Consider the following 18008-nt stretch of genomic DNA (forward strand, 5'->3'; position numbering starts at 1 on the left):
GGCGTTGCATTGCATGATGGGCAAACACAATAATCTGTGCTCCGCAGGGCTATATATATATATATATATATATATATATATATATATATATATATATATATATTATCAATAAATGTTTTCACATTATTGCCAAGTCCTTGTGTGTGCGGCTGTCTGTCCATAATATATATATATATATATATATATATATATATATATATATATATATATACATACACATACACACACACACACATACACATATATATACATACACAACCTGTGAATTCTGTGAATTCACTGTGTACCCAATGTATATTCTGCAGAACCAGACACTGTGCATATTAGCAGGTAATGTGCAGTGGACTTCCCTTGTCGCAGGTTAAGTAGTGTATAAGGCATAGGAGGCCCAGTATAACTAAGCAGTGCTATGGCTATGTACATATGCTTCTGCAGCACATAGACCAGTATGGCAGCTTCACTGTAGCATGTGTTTTCACTGCTGAATAGCATCATTTTTCTGTTTCCTCCCTATCAAACACACAGCCCGGCGCCCATCACAAATCCACTGTACAACTGTGTTGCCTTTGTTTCCAGCACTGATGAAAAATGCTGAAAATGTGTAACAAAGGCACAGCTGTAATGCACATTTCCAGCGCTCACATATAGGGCAGAACAGGGACGAGTACAGGGACAAACTGAACAACAGAAAGATAATGATTATACCATGGAATGCTATAGACACAAAAAAGTCAATATTTTGTGTTAGTTCTATTTCTCCATTGTTAAATTCCCTTAGAAGCAAACACCTTTCTGCTGGAATCATCTGGCAGGGGATTCTGTGAGCTGTAGTCCCGGGGAGTAATGGGTTATTATTTCCCTAAATAAGGGCTGGGGAGGATAATGCAGTGTTTCATACTCACCATTAATCCCTATGAAGGGAAGTATATTTTAATGCTCGGTGTAAGCTCCCCATCTGGTGCTACTGCTTGCCAACAATATTATAAAGCAAGGGCACATATGCCTGACGGACAGACTTATGGCCTACTTTAATATATACAGAGGTCCAAACGTGCCAGGAGAGGACACATATAATCTGGGCATACATTATAAGAACCACTCATTTGATGAAGTTTGCCAAATACATTGCCAAGCTGATCTTTACCTTGTTTGACCACCGGCGCACTGTGCCAAAACGATCCAATCATTCCGCCCCGGCCAGTGACAGGGGGTAATAGGGAGACCTGCCCCATAGATATCTGGCAATTTTTGGCCTGGTATCAATCAGGTAGGTCATAAGGAGGGCTAATCAGGTCTGGAGGGGCCAAGTCAGCAGCTTTCACCAGGCCGTGGCTGTCTTAACAGGTCACATCAAGCTTGGAAACCATTAATTGCTCAGTTAATGACGGCTGGCTGACACGTGCCTACTTGCCCAACTGTAATCTGGTAAGTGCCAAGATTCCAACTGGAAACAGTCTCAATGTGAAGAAAATGTTGTCCCGTCTCATTAAAACAGGTCAAACGTTCTATAATTCATGGTTTATGCTACACAGCTTCAAGGGGGGTAAGTAGTTGAACCTCCTTATTCTGTCCATATTGCCATAATCATCATAAGGGATTTTATTTTTCAAAAATTGCTAGTTTGTCTTATAAAGATGGTGCTCATACAATCAGCAGGTCAAGCTCTGTAGGCTGGAGGCAACGGGGTGGGGAGAGCTTATCCTACTGCACATGCTCCATCTCCTCAATATTACTCGTTAGCACAACACTAATTAGCTAGAAATATGAATCACACTATGCAAATAAGCAGAGAAGGAACAGGGAAAGCACAGAAGATTGTGCAATAGTGATGAGCAAGTCAACAAGTGCTTGACCCAAACTGACCCTAACCCACCCCGTTTCAGCCCCAGCCTGCTACCATCTATATACCAGCACCCAATGCACCCTTATCTGATGTCACAGGAGAGGCAAGGTGGGTGCAAGTCTATAGAAGCGAGTGCTGGAGGAAATGGCACCAGGAAATAACGCCGGGAAGAGATTGGGAAGGGATGGTTCTGTGTGTAGTAAGGGCTAAATTGGCGGCCCAAACCCACCTGCCCCTCAATTGTGTTGCCCAATCCTTTTCCAGGCGATAACTGGATGCAAGAAGTTGTCTCCCTCCTCCAGTGGGATGCAGAAGCCCAGCCGAATGAATGAACACTACATTTACATCACTATATAAAACTAGAAATATGTATTTTTTTAAATGGTTATTTTGGCAACATGGACAGAAAAGGTAGAAAGTTTAAAAAAGGCCAACTTCCCCTTTAAACTGGTGTTACAAAACCGTTTATACTGAAGACTTTGTCATTACAATTGTAGCTGTGATTAATCCCCAAGGGCCACTGTTCAACCCTACCCACAAAAGCACATTCTGCAGGCAGTTACATGAACTGTAATAAATGCATATTTGTAAATTATTGGGTGTTTTTCACGTTTACATTCAATGTGAATTCAACGATTAATAATATAAAACCCCCATAACGTAAGGCTAATGGCAGACAGGGTGAGGACAGAGCCACAGGACCCAGCATTTGCCCTTGATTCTCATTCACAGTTATTGGGAGGTGGTTTTTAAGTGTTTTGTCCCCCCCTTCTCCTCTGCTCGGGTGTCAAAAAGCCCAAAATCGCACTGTCTGCCATTAATAAAAGGTGCAAGCCTGCTGCAGGTTTAGTAACCCATAGCAACCAAACAGCAGGGGAGCAGATCCCAATTAGCAGGGGAAAAGCAAACTAGGTGCAAACGTTTTGCTTTTTATTACATTACCCTTTACACGTAAATGAGAGCAAAAGAAACAGAGAAAGCTAATTTCGTACTCCAGTGAGAGCCAAAACTAGACATTAGTGTTACCTGACACTTATCGCCAGCTCAGGGCAATGGCTCATTGATGACATCGAGAGTTATAGACAAGATGTACAAATTATATAATTTCGCAGAATATTTTATATACAAAAAAAAACTAATGGTGACCTTTTAAAAAAAAAAGAGAAAAAAAAAAAAAAAGTACTGTACATGCCTAAAATTAGACAAACCTTACATACCTTTATTAAAGGGGCACAAAAATAGTCAAAAGTATCCCAAAAGATAATGCTGAAGTATTCACAGGCCAATTTCCAGATGTATTTTGGCAGGCTGAGGGAAATCTCCCATTTCCTTTCATATCGGAGCACAGGGGGATAGCGATTCCCCCCCCCCAACCTTCCAAAACCAGAGCAGGCAATGGCATCCATTAGTGTATGCAAGTGAATGGAAATGATTCCACACATGTGAACACTGCGACATTGTCTTTCACACAAAAATATAGTTTAACATTAGTGTCCATTGTGGCGGGCGGGTATTTTAGCTTTGCTTCCCCTTTGCACAGTGCGCTTCTTGTATAGACATTCTGCAGTGCGTTATAGGAATGATGTAGGAAACAGGAGAAACAGGAAGGCGTGAAGGATTAGGGAAAGGAAGGAGAGATGAGGAATAAAAGTTGCCAATAGAAAGCAAGGAGTATCCAGGAGTAAATATGGCTACTACCCTGAAGCCTCTTTACCACCTATGGAACAGCCCTCATCTCAGACCTATATATTCTGCATAGAAAGTCAATAAAGTACAAGGATAGTCCCAAACCGGTTATCACCATCACCTTAATCGATATACAAACCCAAGCGCCCTGCATGGAAATATTCTCACCTTACTACATAACTGCTAAGAATCACCTCCATGTCCAGAGGCCAAATCCTGCAACAGGCATTATTCCCCTTTCCTTCCCTCTTTCTCCAAAACACACCGTGACAAGGGTGTACTTAGCAGAAGCTTGTGAGATTCGGCAAGGCCTGCATGAAACTGCTCCCAAAAAAGTCCAAAATGGGGCAGGGGTCATTGTTCCATTCTAATGACTTGTTTTATTTGCACCTTTTCTATAGGTAACAGTCCGAAAGTGCACCATGGGAAGAATGCAGCCTAGAAGGGGGTAGCAGCGTGTTACAGTTGGCACCTCCACCCATCCAGAGCAATATAAGTCTCCATATTGTTTTCCTATAAAGTATAAGCTGACTCTCTCCAGTTCAGCCTGCACAGTGGGCTACATCTGTGGAGTTTCGCAAACCCATTACTAGTGTTATATCACCCACATTCTCCTGGAATTACTGAAATTAATGATTTGTTAAGTCTAACGTAGATTAATATTAGAAGGAAAATGTCTAATGCAACATGTCCAGATGCTGGCTTTACATGTCCCACTTGCCAGTTAGAGCCTTGAGTATGAGCCGCGTGACATCCCCTCGCGTGCAAGGAGTGGTGAGGAGCTAGAGGCGGAGATGGGGGTGAGGAATGCATAGACAGGCAGGAAGGTGTATCCTGGATCCTCTTGTTCCTGAACCAAAGTGTCTTCATGCTGAAACGGCCCCGAAGGAATGAGCCGGTAAAAGGAAGGACAAGGCAAGGGATCAGGGTACAGGCATCGTGACAATTTTCACCTCGGGATAGGAGGAAGAGGAGGGGCTCCACGCGTGGCTGTGAAAGACAGTTGAAAAGACAGATCAACAAGCTGAGTTACTTAAAGGCTATAATGGTGTCACTATATAAATGCCATAAACCCAGTGCATCTGTTGGTCTCACCTCTGATGGTTTTGCTTGGATAGACTTTCTGGAAGGGTCTGTAGTCTTCAGGGGCGGGAAAATCATCCACGGAATGAAAGGAATATTTTGCTTCAAAATCATCTAGAGAGAAAAGCATTCGGTGATAGGATTCTTTCTGTTTAGCAGCTTGTGCAGAGGGTGTCAGAACATGTCACAGGTGCTTCTGGGAAATGGCTCATCAACACAGTGGGTAGATTCACATTTGATATGAAATACTGATAAACCCTTTTTATTCAAAAATAAATACATTCTCCGTTCCTTTCGAAACTCTGCTAGTCGACCCAGTTTAGCCTTTTCTGACTGATCCGTTTATCTCTATTTTTGTAGCTTTTGTGCTATTCTCATTTATTCCAGTATCTCGTTCGTCCATACTCCAAAGAGCCCCTGATTGCTTTCAAAGGGAACTGCCGTCGCTATGGACCTCCTGCCAATGCTGTGTGAATTATTAGTATTGTAATCAAGAAAACTGGCTAAGAACTTCAGCCAGCGATTATGTGCCAATCAAAGAATCTATCGCTGGTTTTAATTCTCTCTTTGCCAGAAGACTAATCTATATTTTGTAGAAGTATGTCTGTAAAGGTGCTCATACACCTTCAGATCCGCTTGCTTGGCGATGTCGCCAAGTGAGTGGATCTTCTTCTGATATCGCCCACCCACGGGTGGGCAATATCAGGAGAATCCAGGCTAATTCGATTGTTTGGCCCCATTATAACGACGGGTATAGAAAAAGTCGGTCCGGGGACCGCATCAACGAGCCAATGCGGTCCCCGATCCGACTAGATTTTTTAATCTGCCCGATTTCAGGCCAGATATCGGCCGGGCAGGCCCGTCGGTAGTGCCCATACACGTGCCGATTAGCTGCCGAATCGGTCTAAGGGACTGATATCAGCAGCTACAACCTTTACACTGAACCTCAAACTCAAAAAAACAAGTAAACAATAGTTTCTTCCCTTCCAATGGTTCAAGATAGTTACAGAATAGGACTGAAATGTGATTGGATACAAAGTTACAGACCTAGCTAGTAGAATAACTTAGAGCAACAAATAAATATGACTTTTAAATATTGTGGTATATATTTTTACCTTTCCAGGTATTTAACATTCCATTCCTGACAGGAGGAGGTGGCGGTGGTGGTCCTGAGGGGGTCCGAGATGGAGGCGGAGGAGGCTTGGCCCTGTTCTGGGAGCTCTCAGAGATGCAATGCATTCTGTAAGGGGGTGGTGGAGGTGGTGGTGCATCCCGGCCTCCATTACGCACTATAGGTGGGGGTGGCGGAGGAGCTGCAATGTAAATGTTGTTACTAAAGAAAATGCTTCCTCTTATACTTTCTTTACTAAGCTAAGTTATAGATTCACTAATTGGGCTAAACAGTGAGTGTTCTTACCTGCTCCTCTGCCTGGGGGATCTCTAGCTGGCGGAGGTGGTCTGTTGCCCCCAGGAGATAAATTGGCTGATTGTGGAGGTGGGGGTGCTAGTCCTCTCACAGGTCCAGCAGTTTTCCTATGAAGTGAGTTGTGCCTCTGGGGTAACACTGGTGCAGGCTCATTTATGGGACTAGGCGGTCCATTAAGGGAAGAAGGGGGTTGCCTGTATGGAGGAGGTGGCGGTGGCTGGCTTTGTGTGCCGGGGGCACGTGCGTTAAGTGGAGAAGGTGGAGGCTTCACTGGGGGTGCAGCAGGTGCACGGTGCCCTGGAGTTGGGGGTAGAGGTTTCTCTCTGTTGTAAGGTTTGGCATTTTGGGAGGGTGCAGGAGGAGCACCAGCCTGTCTTCGTCCAGGTGGTGGTGGGGGAGGAGCAGATGAACTGTGCTTCATGCCCGAGCTGGTGGAACTGGGAGGACGAGAGAGGTCTGGCAGGGATGGCCGATGGGCACGTCCCACTTCTGGTGGTGAAGAGCGGCTACTACCGTCTGTGTCATCCTGGGGCCTTCCTCCTGACACCGGGGGCCGGGGTGCTGCTGAACGAGCAACAGGAGCAGATGAGCGGCCTTCTGGTAAAAAAAAAATATAGAGAAAAAAACAGTATCTGTTAAGATCTTTAAGGCTTCATACACACAGATATCAGAGTCAGTTTGTGAATTCCCTTTTCCCAGCTGTGCAAACCACAGCATGGTTTGCACAGCTGGGAAAAAATGCTGTGTTTTTATCCGTTACTGTGGGTGCGGACCCCCATTTAAAACAGACATGGGGTCTGCACCCACAGTAACAGATAAAAACGCATTTTTATCGCATATTCAAATCAACATTCTTGTTTTTACCTGGACTATCCTTAGTCCCCACAGCTCGCAACTTGGGGACTCCTCCTGCAAAAAGGCCTCCTTTGGGCTGCAAAGCCATTCCTGGGGTGGGTCCAAAACCAGGACCACCTCCTCCTCCACCCCCACCTTTAGGTGCTGAGAAAAAAAATAAGAAAATAAAATGAATACGTTTTGCAAAATACATATGCAGTAAACAAAGCAGTCAATAAAGATGAAGAATGAGAGACCACAGCAGCACATATGGATGTGCATACATTATTAAAATGACATATACTAGTACAATGCACTAGTAAGCTACATTTTAACCTTTATTCCATTTCTACCACATTTCCATCGCTGCAGATTTGGGTCCTTCGGACCATTTCGGCAGTTTATCTACCCGTGTATGGAGCCCTCTGACAGGCCTTCCCAACTGGTATCTGGGCGACAATCAGGCAGATGTCGATTGGACAGGCTTAAATTTTCCTGTCCAATCAAGGAACACATCACCTTGTTGATTTGGTCCTTCCTCCAACAGCTCCTATCCCATTCATTGTAATGCGAACCTTCGGCCCTAGGGCCAAACAATCAGATTAAAAAGATATCATCCACTTTAGATGGGCATATGTGAGTATCGTGGACAGACTGGCCATTTCCCCACCTGTGTCTAACTACAATCACCCAATGTGCAGACACACGGAGCGGATATCAGCACAGAAACTCTAGAATGTACATTTTCACACCAAAATTCAAATTCACAACCTATGTCTGCACGCAGGCCAATGCAGTGCCTGTCATTTCAGATATAGGACAAAGAGGAGAGGGATCAACAAATGCTCTTTAATTATCAGTCTGGAATGCTGCCAAGTGAACAAAAAAAAAATTGTCCTTAGCAGCAAAAACACATAAAAACAAGCAGAAGCTACACATTTTTTGTCCCGGTCTACACCACACATATTCGAATGTAATCTGCCCCATAAGCAATTCCCCTATTACTGCCAATAAAATATTCACATACTCTCCAGTACTGGGGCACTCCTATCATTAACCCCTGTTGTTTTCTTCAGCCTGGTTCCCTTGCAAATGTCGCTGAGCAAAGCACCTCTGCCCTTCTGCTCATCTTTTCTCAGTTTGGGGGGTTCCGTGTTAGCCTGTGGGAAAACAGAAGCAGGTTTAAAATGATCATCGATTATTTGTTAACAATGAAAAAGTGAGACTGTGAGCAAAATATAAAAGTTTAGCACCTAAAAATGATTGAGGGATAGAGCATGAAAAGTAGCTTTATTAGAGAAACTAATGTGCCTCCTAATTGGTTTAGTTTTAGATGTTCCAGTGATACAGTAATAGGGTTTTCTGCAGCATTACTCTGTACTAAAGCCATTCTGTGTGTTCAAAACCCAACTACAAGCCCCTGTCCAAAGGGGTTATATATCACAGGGGGGTTCTATTATGATTATTAGAAGACTAATCGCTGGTAGGGGGGTGCAAATCTGTTCGCACAGCTTTGGTAATCCAAAGTTGCGTCAAGTTGCTACAGGAGGAAACTTTGTGCAACTTCGGATTACCAAAGAGATTTGAGGGGCTTTCCACCGGCGACTCCTACTCTTGACAGTGGAAAGCGTTTTTGGAGAGGTTTGTTGCCTACGATAGCAGAGATCCATCGCGGATGACTCAACCACTCTGTGGGTTCTTTCCCAAAGGGCAAGTCACCATGGAACGACTTACCCGCCTGCAGGAGGAAACGTGACTTCGGAAACCGAAGCAATGCAAAGGGCCTTCCACTGTGACTTCTATTGTTGCCGGTGGAAACCCTTTTTGGAGCGGTTACTCACCCGCAATAGCAGCGATCTATCACGGGCGAGTAAGTCGCTTCGTGGGGTCTTGCTCAAAGGGTGAAGACACACAGAGCTACTAGTAGCAGCTACTTGTCACGGCTATTAAAATAGACAATGCTGATCATTTACTGATAATTGTCTCTATGTGTGTTTAGCAGAGGCAATTCTCAGTATTGTCTATGGCAGGGAATTTTCTGGTGTCTAGTAGCTGTGAAGAAGTAGCTGTGAAGAAGTAGCTGCTACTAGTAGCTCTGTGTGTCTTCATCCTAAGGGCTCTGGCACACGGGGAGATTAGTCGCCCACGGCAAAACTCCCTGTTCGCGGGCGACTAATCTCCCCGAGTTGCCTACCCCTGCCATCCCACCGGTGAACACGTAAGTCGCCGGCAGGATGGCAGACGCGGCAGGGCGATTTCGGGAAATCGCCGAAAAAGACTCGCGAGACGCGGCGGGGCGATTTGCGCGAAATCGGCCCGCGTCTGCCATCCCGCCGGCGACTTACATGTTCGCGAACAGGGAGTTTTGCCGCGGGCGACTAATCTCCCCGTGTGCCAGAGCCCTAAGGGTGAAGACACACAGAGCTACTTAGTATAGTTACAGTTGGTCTTCATTCTTTCATGATTTTTTTTTTGTATTGCTCTTTGAAGCTACAATTTTATTGTTTTTGCTACTTATCTGTCTATTCAGACCCTTTCCTAATCATATTCCAGTTTCTTATTTAAACCACTGCCTGGTTGCTAGGATAATTTGTACCCTAGCAACCATATAGCTGCTAAAATTCCAAACTGGAGAGCTACTAAAGAAAGGGCTGAATAATACAAAAAACACCAGATAATAAAAAGTGAAAACCAATTGCTAATTGTTTCAGAATATCACACAACATACTAAAAGTTAATTTAAAGGTAAAAAAAAACCCTTTAATGATTCTGCCAGTACCTCCCTGTGTGCCCCTATTGGTCCCACTGAAAGAACACCAACCACCTGAACATTATAGCGCTTATTAAAGGGGTATTTCACCCCAATTAACTTTCAGTGTTAGTTTTTAGCAGCTTTTCATTTGTTCTTAATTTTTTATAGTTTATGAATTATTTGCCTTCTTCTTCCCACTCTTTCCAGCTATTAAATGGGGGTCACTGACCCCAGAAGCCAGAAAACTATCAGTCTGTGAGGCTACAATTTTATTGTTATTGTTCTATTTGATTACTTATCTTTCTATTTAGTCCCTCTCCTATTCATATTCTAATGTCTCACTCACACTGCTGCTTGGTTACTAGGGTAATTTGGACCCTAGCAACCAGTTAGCTGCTAAAATTCCAAACTGGAGCTGCTAAACTAAATCTAAATAATTTAAAAACCACACATAATAAAATATGAAGACCAATTGCAAATGGTCTCAGAATTTTACTCTCTACATCTACATTGATACAGATATGGCACAGGCATAGCGGTGTAAAGTTCAGCTAAAAGGAATCTACAGAGTTTCCTTGTGTTCCTAATAGCAAATCTAGATGCAAACAATCCCTTTAATCAATATGGCTGTAAAGTGACAAGTTAAAGCAAAGTGATCATATCCCAGCTGCTCCCAAATTAAACATACCTGAGCAAAGGTTGGTGGCGGAGGTGGCCCCGGAGGTGGGGGGGGTGGTGGTGGGATGGGCATCCTGCCGATAGACTGAAGCTCTTCCTTGTTCCTCTGGCCAGCCCCTGAAAAGGGGTGGAGGAGGGCTGCACGCAAAACCTGTTGCAATAGAACAGAAACATGCGCTGTAATTGAACAGACCAGCCTAATGCGCAAACAGAGAGCTGATAACATAGCAGCACAGTGTTACCAGGAGCGAGTGTGTGTGTGTGTGCATAAAGTCAATACAGGCGTATGTATATTATATATATATATAATTGGTATCCTGCTCCTGCGCTCCTGGAGGCAACAACTAGCACAAAAGTCACCCAAGGAAATCCCACATGCAGAAATACAAGTTATTGCAACACAAGTCACACAACAAAGTCTAATAACTGGGCTTTAAAGCTGGCCATGCACGCTGTAATTACGGTCTCTCCCAAGACCATTGTTCGTGAGAAAGATCATTCGCTGCTGATGAAAACAGTTGAATCGTCAGATTTGCAGGTAAAAACAATGGAATTCTTAAGTTCCCCATACACGGGCCGATAGTAGCTGCTGATATTGGTCCCTTAGACCGATTCGGCAGCTTATCGGCCCGTGTATCGGCACTTCCGACAGGCCTGCCCGACCGATATCTGGCCTGAAATCAGGCAGATCTCGATCGGGCAGGTTAGAAAATCTCGTCAGATCGGGGACCGCATCGGCTCGTTGATGTAGTCCCCGGACCGACTTTACCTATACCCATTATTATAATTTGGTCGTTTGGGCCCAGGGCCAAACGATCGAACTACCCTGGATTCTCCTGATATTGCCCACCTTTACCCCTATCTAAAGATTCACCATTAACGTTTGCGATGTGCGGGCACCTTCAAAGGCAGCCAATCAACATTTTCAGACCTGCCTGATCAACGAGACGACATATCCGGTCGCCTCGTCTCCCACCATACACGCAAGCAGAAGATATAGCCAGGGATAATGTCACCATTACAATAATTTACCTAACAAGGTTTACTAATGATAGTCCCAATGTACATTCCTACACTTAGGGCGAACAAACACGTGGCGATTTTTTTTAAAAATGTAATATTGGTGTGTAGGCGCCATCTCAGTGCAGTGTGCCTGAGTCTAAGCTTTCAGCCAGCGCTACACATTAGAACTGCTTTCAGCTAACCTATTGTTTCTCCTACTCCCATGTAACTGGAGGAGTCCCAAGCCGGACTTGAATTTCTTACTATTGAGTGCTATTCTGATACCTACTGGGAGCTGCTATCTTGCTCCCTTCCCATTGTTCTGCTGATCGGCTGGTGGGGGTGAGTATCACTCCAACTTGCAGCGCAGCAGTAAAGTGTGCCTGAGTCTGAGCTTTCAGCCAGCGCTACAGATTAGAACGGCTTTCAGCTAACCTATTGTTTCTCCTACTCCCATGTAACTGGAGGAGTCCCAAGCCAGACTTGGATTTCTTACTATTGAGTGCTATTCTGATACCTACTGGGAGCTGCTATCTTGCTCCCTTCCCATTGTTCTGCTGATTGGCTGCTTGGGGTGAGGGGGGGGATATCACTCCAACTTGCAGCGCAGCAGTAAAGTGTGAGTAAAGTTTATCAGACCACAGGTCACGTGGCTGTGGCACCCTGGGAAATGAAGAATATGGCTAGCCCCATGGGAAAACAGATTACAATGCAGGATTCTGCTGGAGAAGCTCTATTAACTGAAAAAAAAAACGTTTTCCCATGACAGTATTCCTTTAAACTGCTGGAAAGTGGAAACCAATCATGGGAAAAACTATGTGTGTACTTGTTTACGATCGTCTCCTGATGCAACTGAGGGCACTGGAGGTTATGAGGGTTTTGTTAGGAGTGTCGGTGGCACTGCACATGCTCAGTGCGCTCTGAGAAGCTTAGGAGTTGGCCCAAATCATCAAGCAGAAGGTTTGCACGTCATAGAAGCTGATTATCAATTTTTGATAAAAACTGCACTGGTTTCTGACTTGTCCTGTACTAATAATCAGAATTAATTAATCAGCCTTATATTGTGACATTTATATTCTATATATACACATTATATTGTGAGTGGGTCCCTAAGCTCAGGTAAGTGACAGCAGCACAGAGTATGTGGGGGAATCTTCGGGCACAGGTCTTCACTGCTAAAGGGCTTGCCTTGGGCTGGTAAAACCCAAAACATAAAGACATAGGGTGTAAATGCTGCACAATAAGCCAATTTATTATCTATATTGATATCACAATCATGTTTCCGAGAGTTCTATATCTTTTTGTACTGTCAAAATTCAATAAAAATGTAAAAAAAAACAAAAAAACACACTGTCCGTGTTTAGTTCCCCTTTATGACAGCAAGCTGCTTTTATGGAGCAACATATATATATTATATATATATATATATATATTAGCACAAAGCAGAATGCATATGAATAGTCACGCCACAAAATGAAAATGACTATTTGCACAAGCAGCCAATGGGATTGTGTGCTGAACCGTAGCTATAATTCACTTTTCAAGATAATCTTCATTTTTGGATGTTTTGTAGCTCCCTCTAAGTGAGGTATGTAGGAGAGGTATGCAGTCACTCCCCCAGGGCCCTCTCTTTTATTTTGCAATTTATGGGAAGGCAGGGTGAGGCAAACTGCCAAATATCTGTAAATATGGGCAAATCGGTGCCACCCAAAATGGCAATTATTAAAACTGGGATGGGGGAAACGCAACCTCCCAGGCCTGACCCCATCCAGGGCTGAGCTACCAATCCATACACCTAGTCTGTCCCTTTCTCAGGCATTTTCCCACAAATCTTTGCAAGGCTGCTGTCAAGTCTCCTCCCAGCATAAGACAGGGTGGAAGTTAAAATGCTGCACAAAAACACCCAATCTGCAACGGCTCAGCAGAGAACATTTACAATTTTGATTTTTTTGTTTAGATTTCATGATAGCAGCAGTTTACACATTAATGATTGTACATAAAGGAAGCTTCACTGCTGTCGTACTTTGAGCAGAGAAGCATCAGGAGAGCCTTCCAGATTCATTAGTTTTATACAAAGCAGCAGTTCTGATAGACACTGATGCCATTAAAGGGGAACTCTGGATTTCAACCCACACAACACAGAAACCCCTAATATCCCTATCCCTGTAATCTGTTCCTTCAAACAGTAGGAATAAATCCCATTTTTATATGCTGAAATCCAACTGCAAAACTGTTCTACTCTTTCTGCATCATTTGTAATCCTGGCAGGGGAGGAGGGACTAAAACACTGATGTTACACATTGTAACAACTTCTCCCCAGCTTACAGACAGCATGCAGGAACTACATAACCCACAATGCATTGCACTGGGATGTTCCTTTCCTTATTGACATCACGTGTGCAGCAGGGAATTGTGGGATTGGGAGGAGGCAGGCTGAGGGACAGGCGCTACTGTTACAGTTTATTTGAGTCACAAAGTAGTCAGCCAGACCAGCAGGGGAACAGGGGGTGGGGCTTAGGGAAGTGTTCCAAACCAGATTATTACATTAAACATCATGAAAAGGCTGCATATTATTTAACTGATGCATATTGTAAAGTTGCTTGAAATTATGTTTACTTTTCCAAAAGCTCAAGTTGTTTGGGTGGAGTTCCCCTTTAAGGAGGAGAATATGGATCCCCTTTAAAACCACACAGGGGGTTTGCCTGACACTAGTTGTAATGTTAATCAATGAAAAGCTCTCTGCCTGACACAGGGGCAGTTGCACCCCAAACACCCAAGTGCCAAAGACCTAACACCATGTAACAACAAGTCTACAGTTGTGCAGTAAAAATGGCCGGCACTTAGCTGAGTTTTCAATTCTCAACCTGTGCTTTTGATTTTCATTGTTGACACCGGGCTCTGAGAAAGTGGAAAGTGATAAGTGTAAGTTAAGGGTGAAGACACACAGAGCTACTTAGTAGCAGCTACTTGTCACATCTACTAAACTCCAGAAAATCCCCTGCCATAGACAATACTGAGAGTTGCCTCTGCTAAAACACACGTAGAGACAATTATCAGTAAATGATCAGCACTGTCTGTTTTAGTAGCCGTGACAAGTAGCTGCTACTAGTAGCTCTGTGTGTCTTTTCCCTAAGGGCAGTGACACACAGGGAGATTAGGCGCCGTGCGTCAAATCTTCGTTGTCGGCGCCACGTATTTAATCAACACCGGCTATTTACATTCTAGATCTCCCCGTGTTATTGCCCTAATAAGTGACCACTTTTAGCTATAGAATGGGTTCCTAAGGGCCCGCGCATGTAGCACCTGCAGGGCCCCGCGCATGTAGCACCTGCGTGGCACAGTGCTGGCATGTAATGTGGCACAGTGCTGGCATGTAATGTGGCACAGTGCTGGCATGTAATGTGGCACAGTGCTGGCATGTAATGTGGCACAGTGCTGGCATGTAATGTGGCACAGTGCTGGCATGTAATGTGGCACAGTGCTGGCATGTAATGTGGCACAGTGCTGGCATGTAATGTGGCACAGTGCTGGCATGTAATGTGGCACGGTGCTGGCATGTAATGTGGCACGGTGCTGGCATGTAATGTGGCACGGTGCTGGCATGTAATGTGGCACGGTGCTGGCATGTAATGTGGCACGGTGCTGGCATGTAATGTGGCACGGTGCTGGCATGTAATGTGGCACGGTGCTGGCATGTAATGTGGCACGGTGCTGGCATGTAATGTGGCACGGTGCTGGCATGTAATGTGGCACGGTATTGGCATGTAATGTGGCACGGTATTGGCATGTAATGTGGCACGGTATTGGCATGTAATGTGGCACGGTATTGGCATGTAATGTGGCACGGTATTGGCATGTAATGTGGCACGGTATTGGCATGTAATGTGGCCACGGTATTGGCATGTAATGTGGCCCGGTATTGGCATGTAATGTGGCCCGGTATTGGCATGTAATGTGGCCCGGTATTGGCATGTAATGTGGCCCGGTATTGGCATGTAATGTGGCCCGGTATTGGCATGTAATGTGGCCCGGTATTGGCATGTAATGTGGCCCGGTATTGGCATGTAATGTGGCCCGGTATTGGCATGTAAATGTGGCCCCGGTATTGGGCATGTATCGCGGCACAGTATGGCATGTAATGCTGGCACCAGTATTGGCATGTAATCGCGGCACAGGTAAATTGGCATGTAATGCGGCACAGTTATTGGCATGTAATCGGGCACAGTATTGGCATGTAATGCGGCACAGTATTGGCATGTAATGCGGCACAGTATTGGCATGTAATGTGGCACAGTATTGGCATGTAATGCGGCACAGTATTGGCATGTAATGTGGCACAGTATTGGCATGTAATGTGGCACAGTATTGGCATGTAATGTGGCACAGTATTGGCATGTAATGTGGCACAGTGCTGGCATAAACAATCCCAATACACATGCAAGTCATACAGTTAATAGCCAAACCTTCAGACTCCCATGTAACCCTGCCAATAACACTATAGCGTCTCTATGTGCCCTGAGCTGTCTCGTAGTAACAGTAACTACAACTCCCACATCCCTATGTGTCTAATAGAGGATACAGCAAAGTATGAGCAGCAGTCCCAGCCCGGCAGCACCACACACCCCTATACCCCAACCTGCTACCCTGCATGTACCCCCAAGTGTAATCTCCTGCCTATTGGTTACTACTCAGCCTTATACCCAGCGCAATGCCCGCCTTCCCCTCATCCGCTGCCCTATTGCCACAGGGACTCGCTGCTCACTCAGTAACTCTCTTACCCTCTCTCCGCTGTCGCCTCCGATTTCCGGTCTCCGCCGCTTTCCGCCAACCCGGAAATAGAAGCAGCAATTTCGCCCACTCGCACAAAATGGAGTCACCGCAAGGGGGCTGAGGGCGTCCCCGTTCCTCACGTCATTACGTCATCCGCTCCCTGCGGTATGTAAGAAGCGAAGCGGCGCCATGTTGGGAAGGTCAAAACAGGGGGAAAGCGTCCTGGCTGTGTATAACTATACGAAAATCCGCCATCTTTGTAAAGGTCACCTTATTAGATAGGAAGGATGGCTAATTTCAAGTTGTCGTGGGACTTTTCTATCCTTTCTGCTTCATTTTTTGGTTGACATTTTAAAGGGAAATTTAACCTTTAACTTGATGTATTTTTGTGTCTCCTATCTCCTTGCCAAGTGCTTTGCTATATGTTGTTGGATCTGCTTTTATTAAAGGGACAGTATATCTTTGGTATAAAGTACTTTATTGCTGCCTCATAACAGCATTTAAGGATTTAGATCAAGCTATTAAGCCCGTTCATAGGGTGATTTGGGTTGGAAATCATGATGTTTTGTCCCTATACATCCATAGTTACAGCTCAGACAATCCCATAATTTAAAAGACCTAAACCCCAAATTGCCCCCAGATTCAGGTAGAGATGGGCAGAGCCAGGAGGGCAGAAAATACCTTTCTATAGTTTAAACATTTTTCCCTATTAATAACATTGGCATCAAGCCTCGTTTTTACTGGCCAGGTGGCCAGGGCCGCCATCAGGGGGGCACGGGGGGACAGCGGTCCAGGGCCCGGACGATCGTTGCTTTAAAGAGGGTCCGGCTGCGATACAGTTTTTTTTAGCACGGGCCCTGTCATTAGTCGCCAGCGGGAAATTTGATGGGTTGCGCCCCATGCGTCAGTACAGATGCAGCGGGGGGTCAGGCACATATGAAGAGGACACAGCCGGGTGAATCCAAAGCCGAAGGAGCTGAAGGAAGTCGCTGGGGGGGAACTGGAGGAAGCCGCAGGGGAGCCGGAGGAGGTCACTGGGTGGGGGGGGAGCTGCAGGAGGACGCTGGGGGGGAGCTGTGCAGATGCTGAGGGAAGCCGGTGCACATATCAAGAGGGTGGAGTCGCAAGAAGTCGCTGTGGGGAGCTGGAGGATGCTGGTGGGAGCAAGGGGGGAGCCAGAGGATGCTTGGGGGGGTGGGAGTTGGAGGATGCTGGGAGGGACGCTGCGGGAGGAGCTGGAGGATGCTGTGGGGAGGAGCTGGAGGATGCTGTGGGGGGAGCTGGAGGATGCTGTGTGGGGGAGCTGCAGGATGCTGTGTGGGGGAGCTGCAGGATGCTGTGGGGGGGAGCTGGAGGATGCTGTGGGGGGGGAGCTGGAGGATGCAGGGGGGATGCTGGATATCAATGTTTTAGGGGGCCCTGGCTATTAATGTCTGTGTGTCTGTGGGATGGGTCACTGGGGGCCATTGGGGGGCAGGGCGTGGGAGGAGGGGGGGCCCAGAAAATTTTGCTGTGAAGGGCCCCGTGATTTCTGATGGTGGCCCTGCAGGTGGCAACCCTATGATCAGGACGTGGCCAAAATTCTCCTGTATAAAGGATAGACATCTGTAATAATGAACCACTCTGGACATTTTTAAGACCATTTTTCATGCTGCCATCGAGAGCGAAGAGGAAATAACTGACAGAGTTAGGGCTCCCGCCTGGTCTGTGTTTCACCAGCCTAGGCCATTACTAGTATCACAAACTTACCGTTAATGTACTTGGATATATATTTGTAATAACTAGTCCGTCTGACCAAGCACAGCGCTCCCATCCCAGATCCCACAGACACCAGTCATACTACCAATATCTCTCAGATTTCACCCTTAATGTCACAACTCCACATCTTTGTATAATGAGCCCACCCCAGCCAGTCTCTATACTGACCTGCCCCC

At 45.5% G+C, this 18008-nt stretch overlaps 1 protein-coding gene across 4 annotated transcripts; it reads right to left on the reverse strand.

Moving 5' to 3' along the window:
- Positions 1 to 2752: 2752 nt before the first annotated feature.
- Positions 2753 to 16198, reverse strand: wipf2 (WAS/WASL interacting protein family member 2). Of its 4 annotated transcripts, none has more exons than XM_004918685.4 (8): positions 16083 to 16198; positions 10313 to 10453; positions 7900 to 8032; positions 6903 to 7037; positions 6030 to 6632; positions 5728 to 5925; positions 4625 to 4726; positions 2753 to 4519 (listed from the first exon to the last, which is right to left on the reverse strand). In XM_004918685.4, the coding sequence occupies exons 2-8, from the start codon at positions 10373 to 10375 to the stop codon at positions 4479 to 4481; spliced, it is 1275 nt and encodes a 424-aa protein (XP_004918742.2). In that variant the 5' UTR covers positions 10376 to 10453; positions 16083 to 16198; the 3' UTR covers positions 2753 to 4478. The 4 variants fall into 4 exon arrangements, with proteins under 4 accessions (XP_004918742.2, XP_031750232.1, XP_002940259.2 ...); XM_031894372.1 differs by having other exon boundaries at positions 2753 to 4424; positions 6030 to 6635; positions 16083 to 16197; XM_002940213.5 differs by having other exon boundaries at positions 6030 to 6635; positions 16083 to 16196.
- Positions 16199 to 18008: the final 1810 nt, after the last annotated feature.

Source organism: Xenopus tropicalis, chromosome 10, assembly GCF_000004195.4.
Source record: "Xenopus tropicalis strain Nigerian chromosome 10, UCB_Xtro_10.0, whole genome shotgun sequence".
NCBI lineage: Eukaryota > Metazoa > Chordata > Amphibia > Anura > Pipidae > Xenopus > Xenopus tropicalis.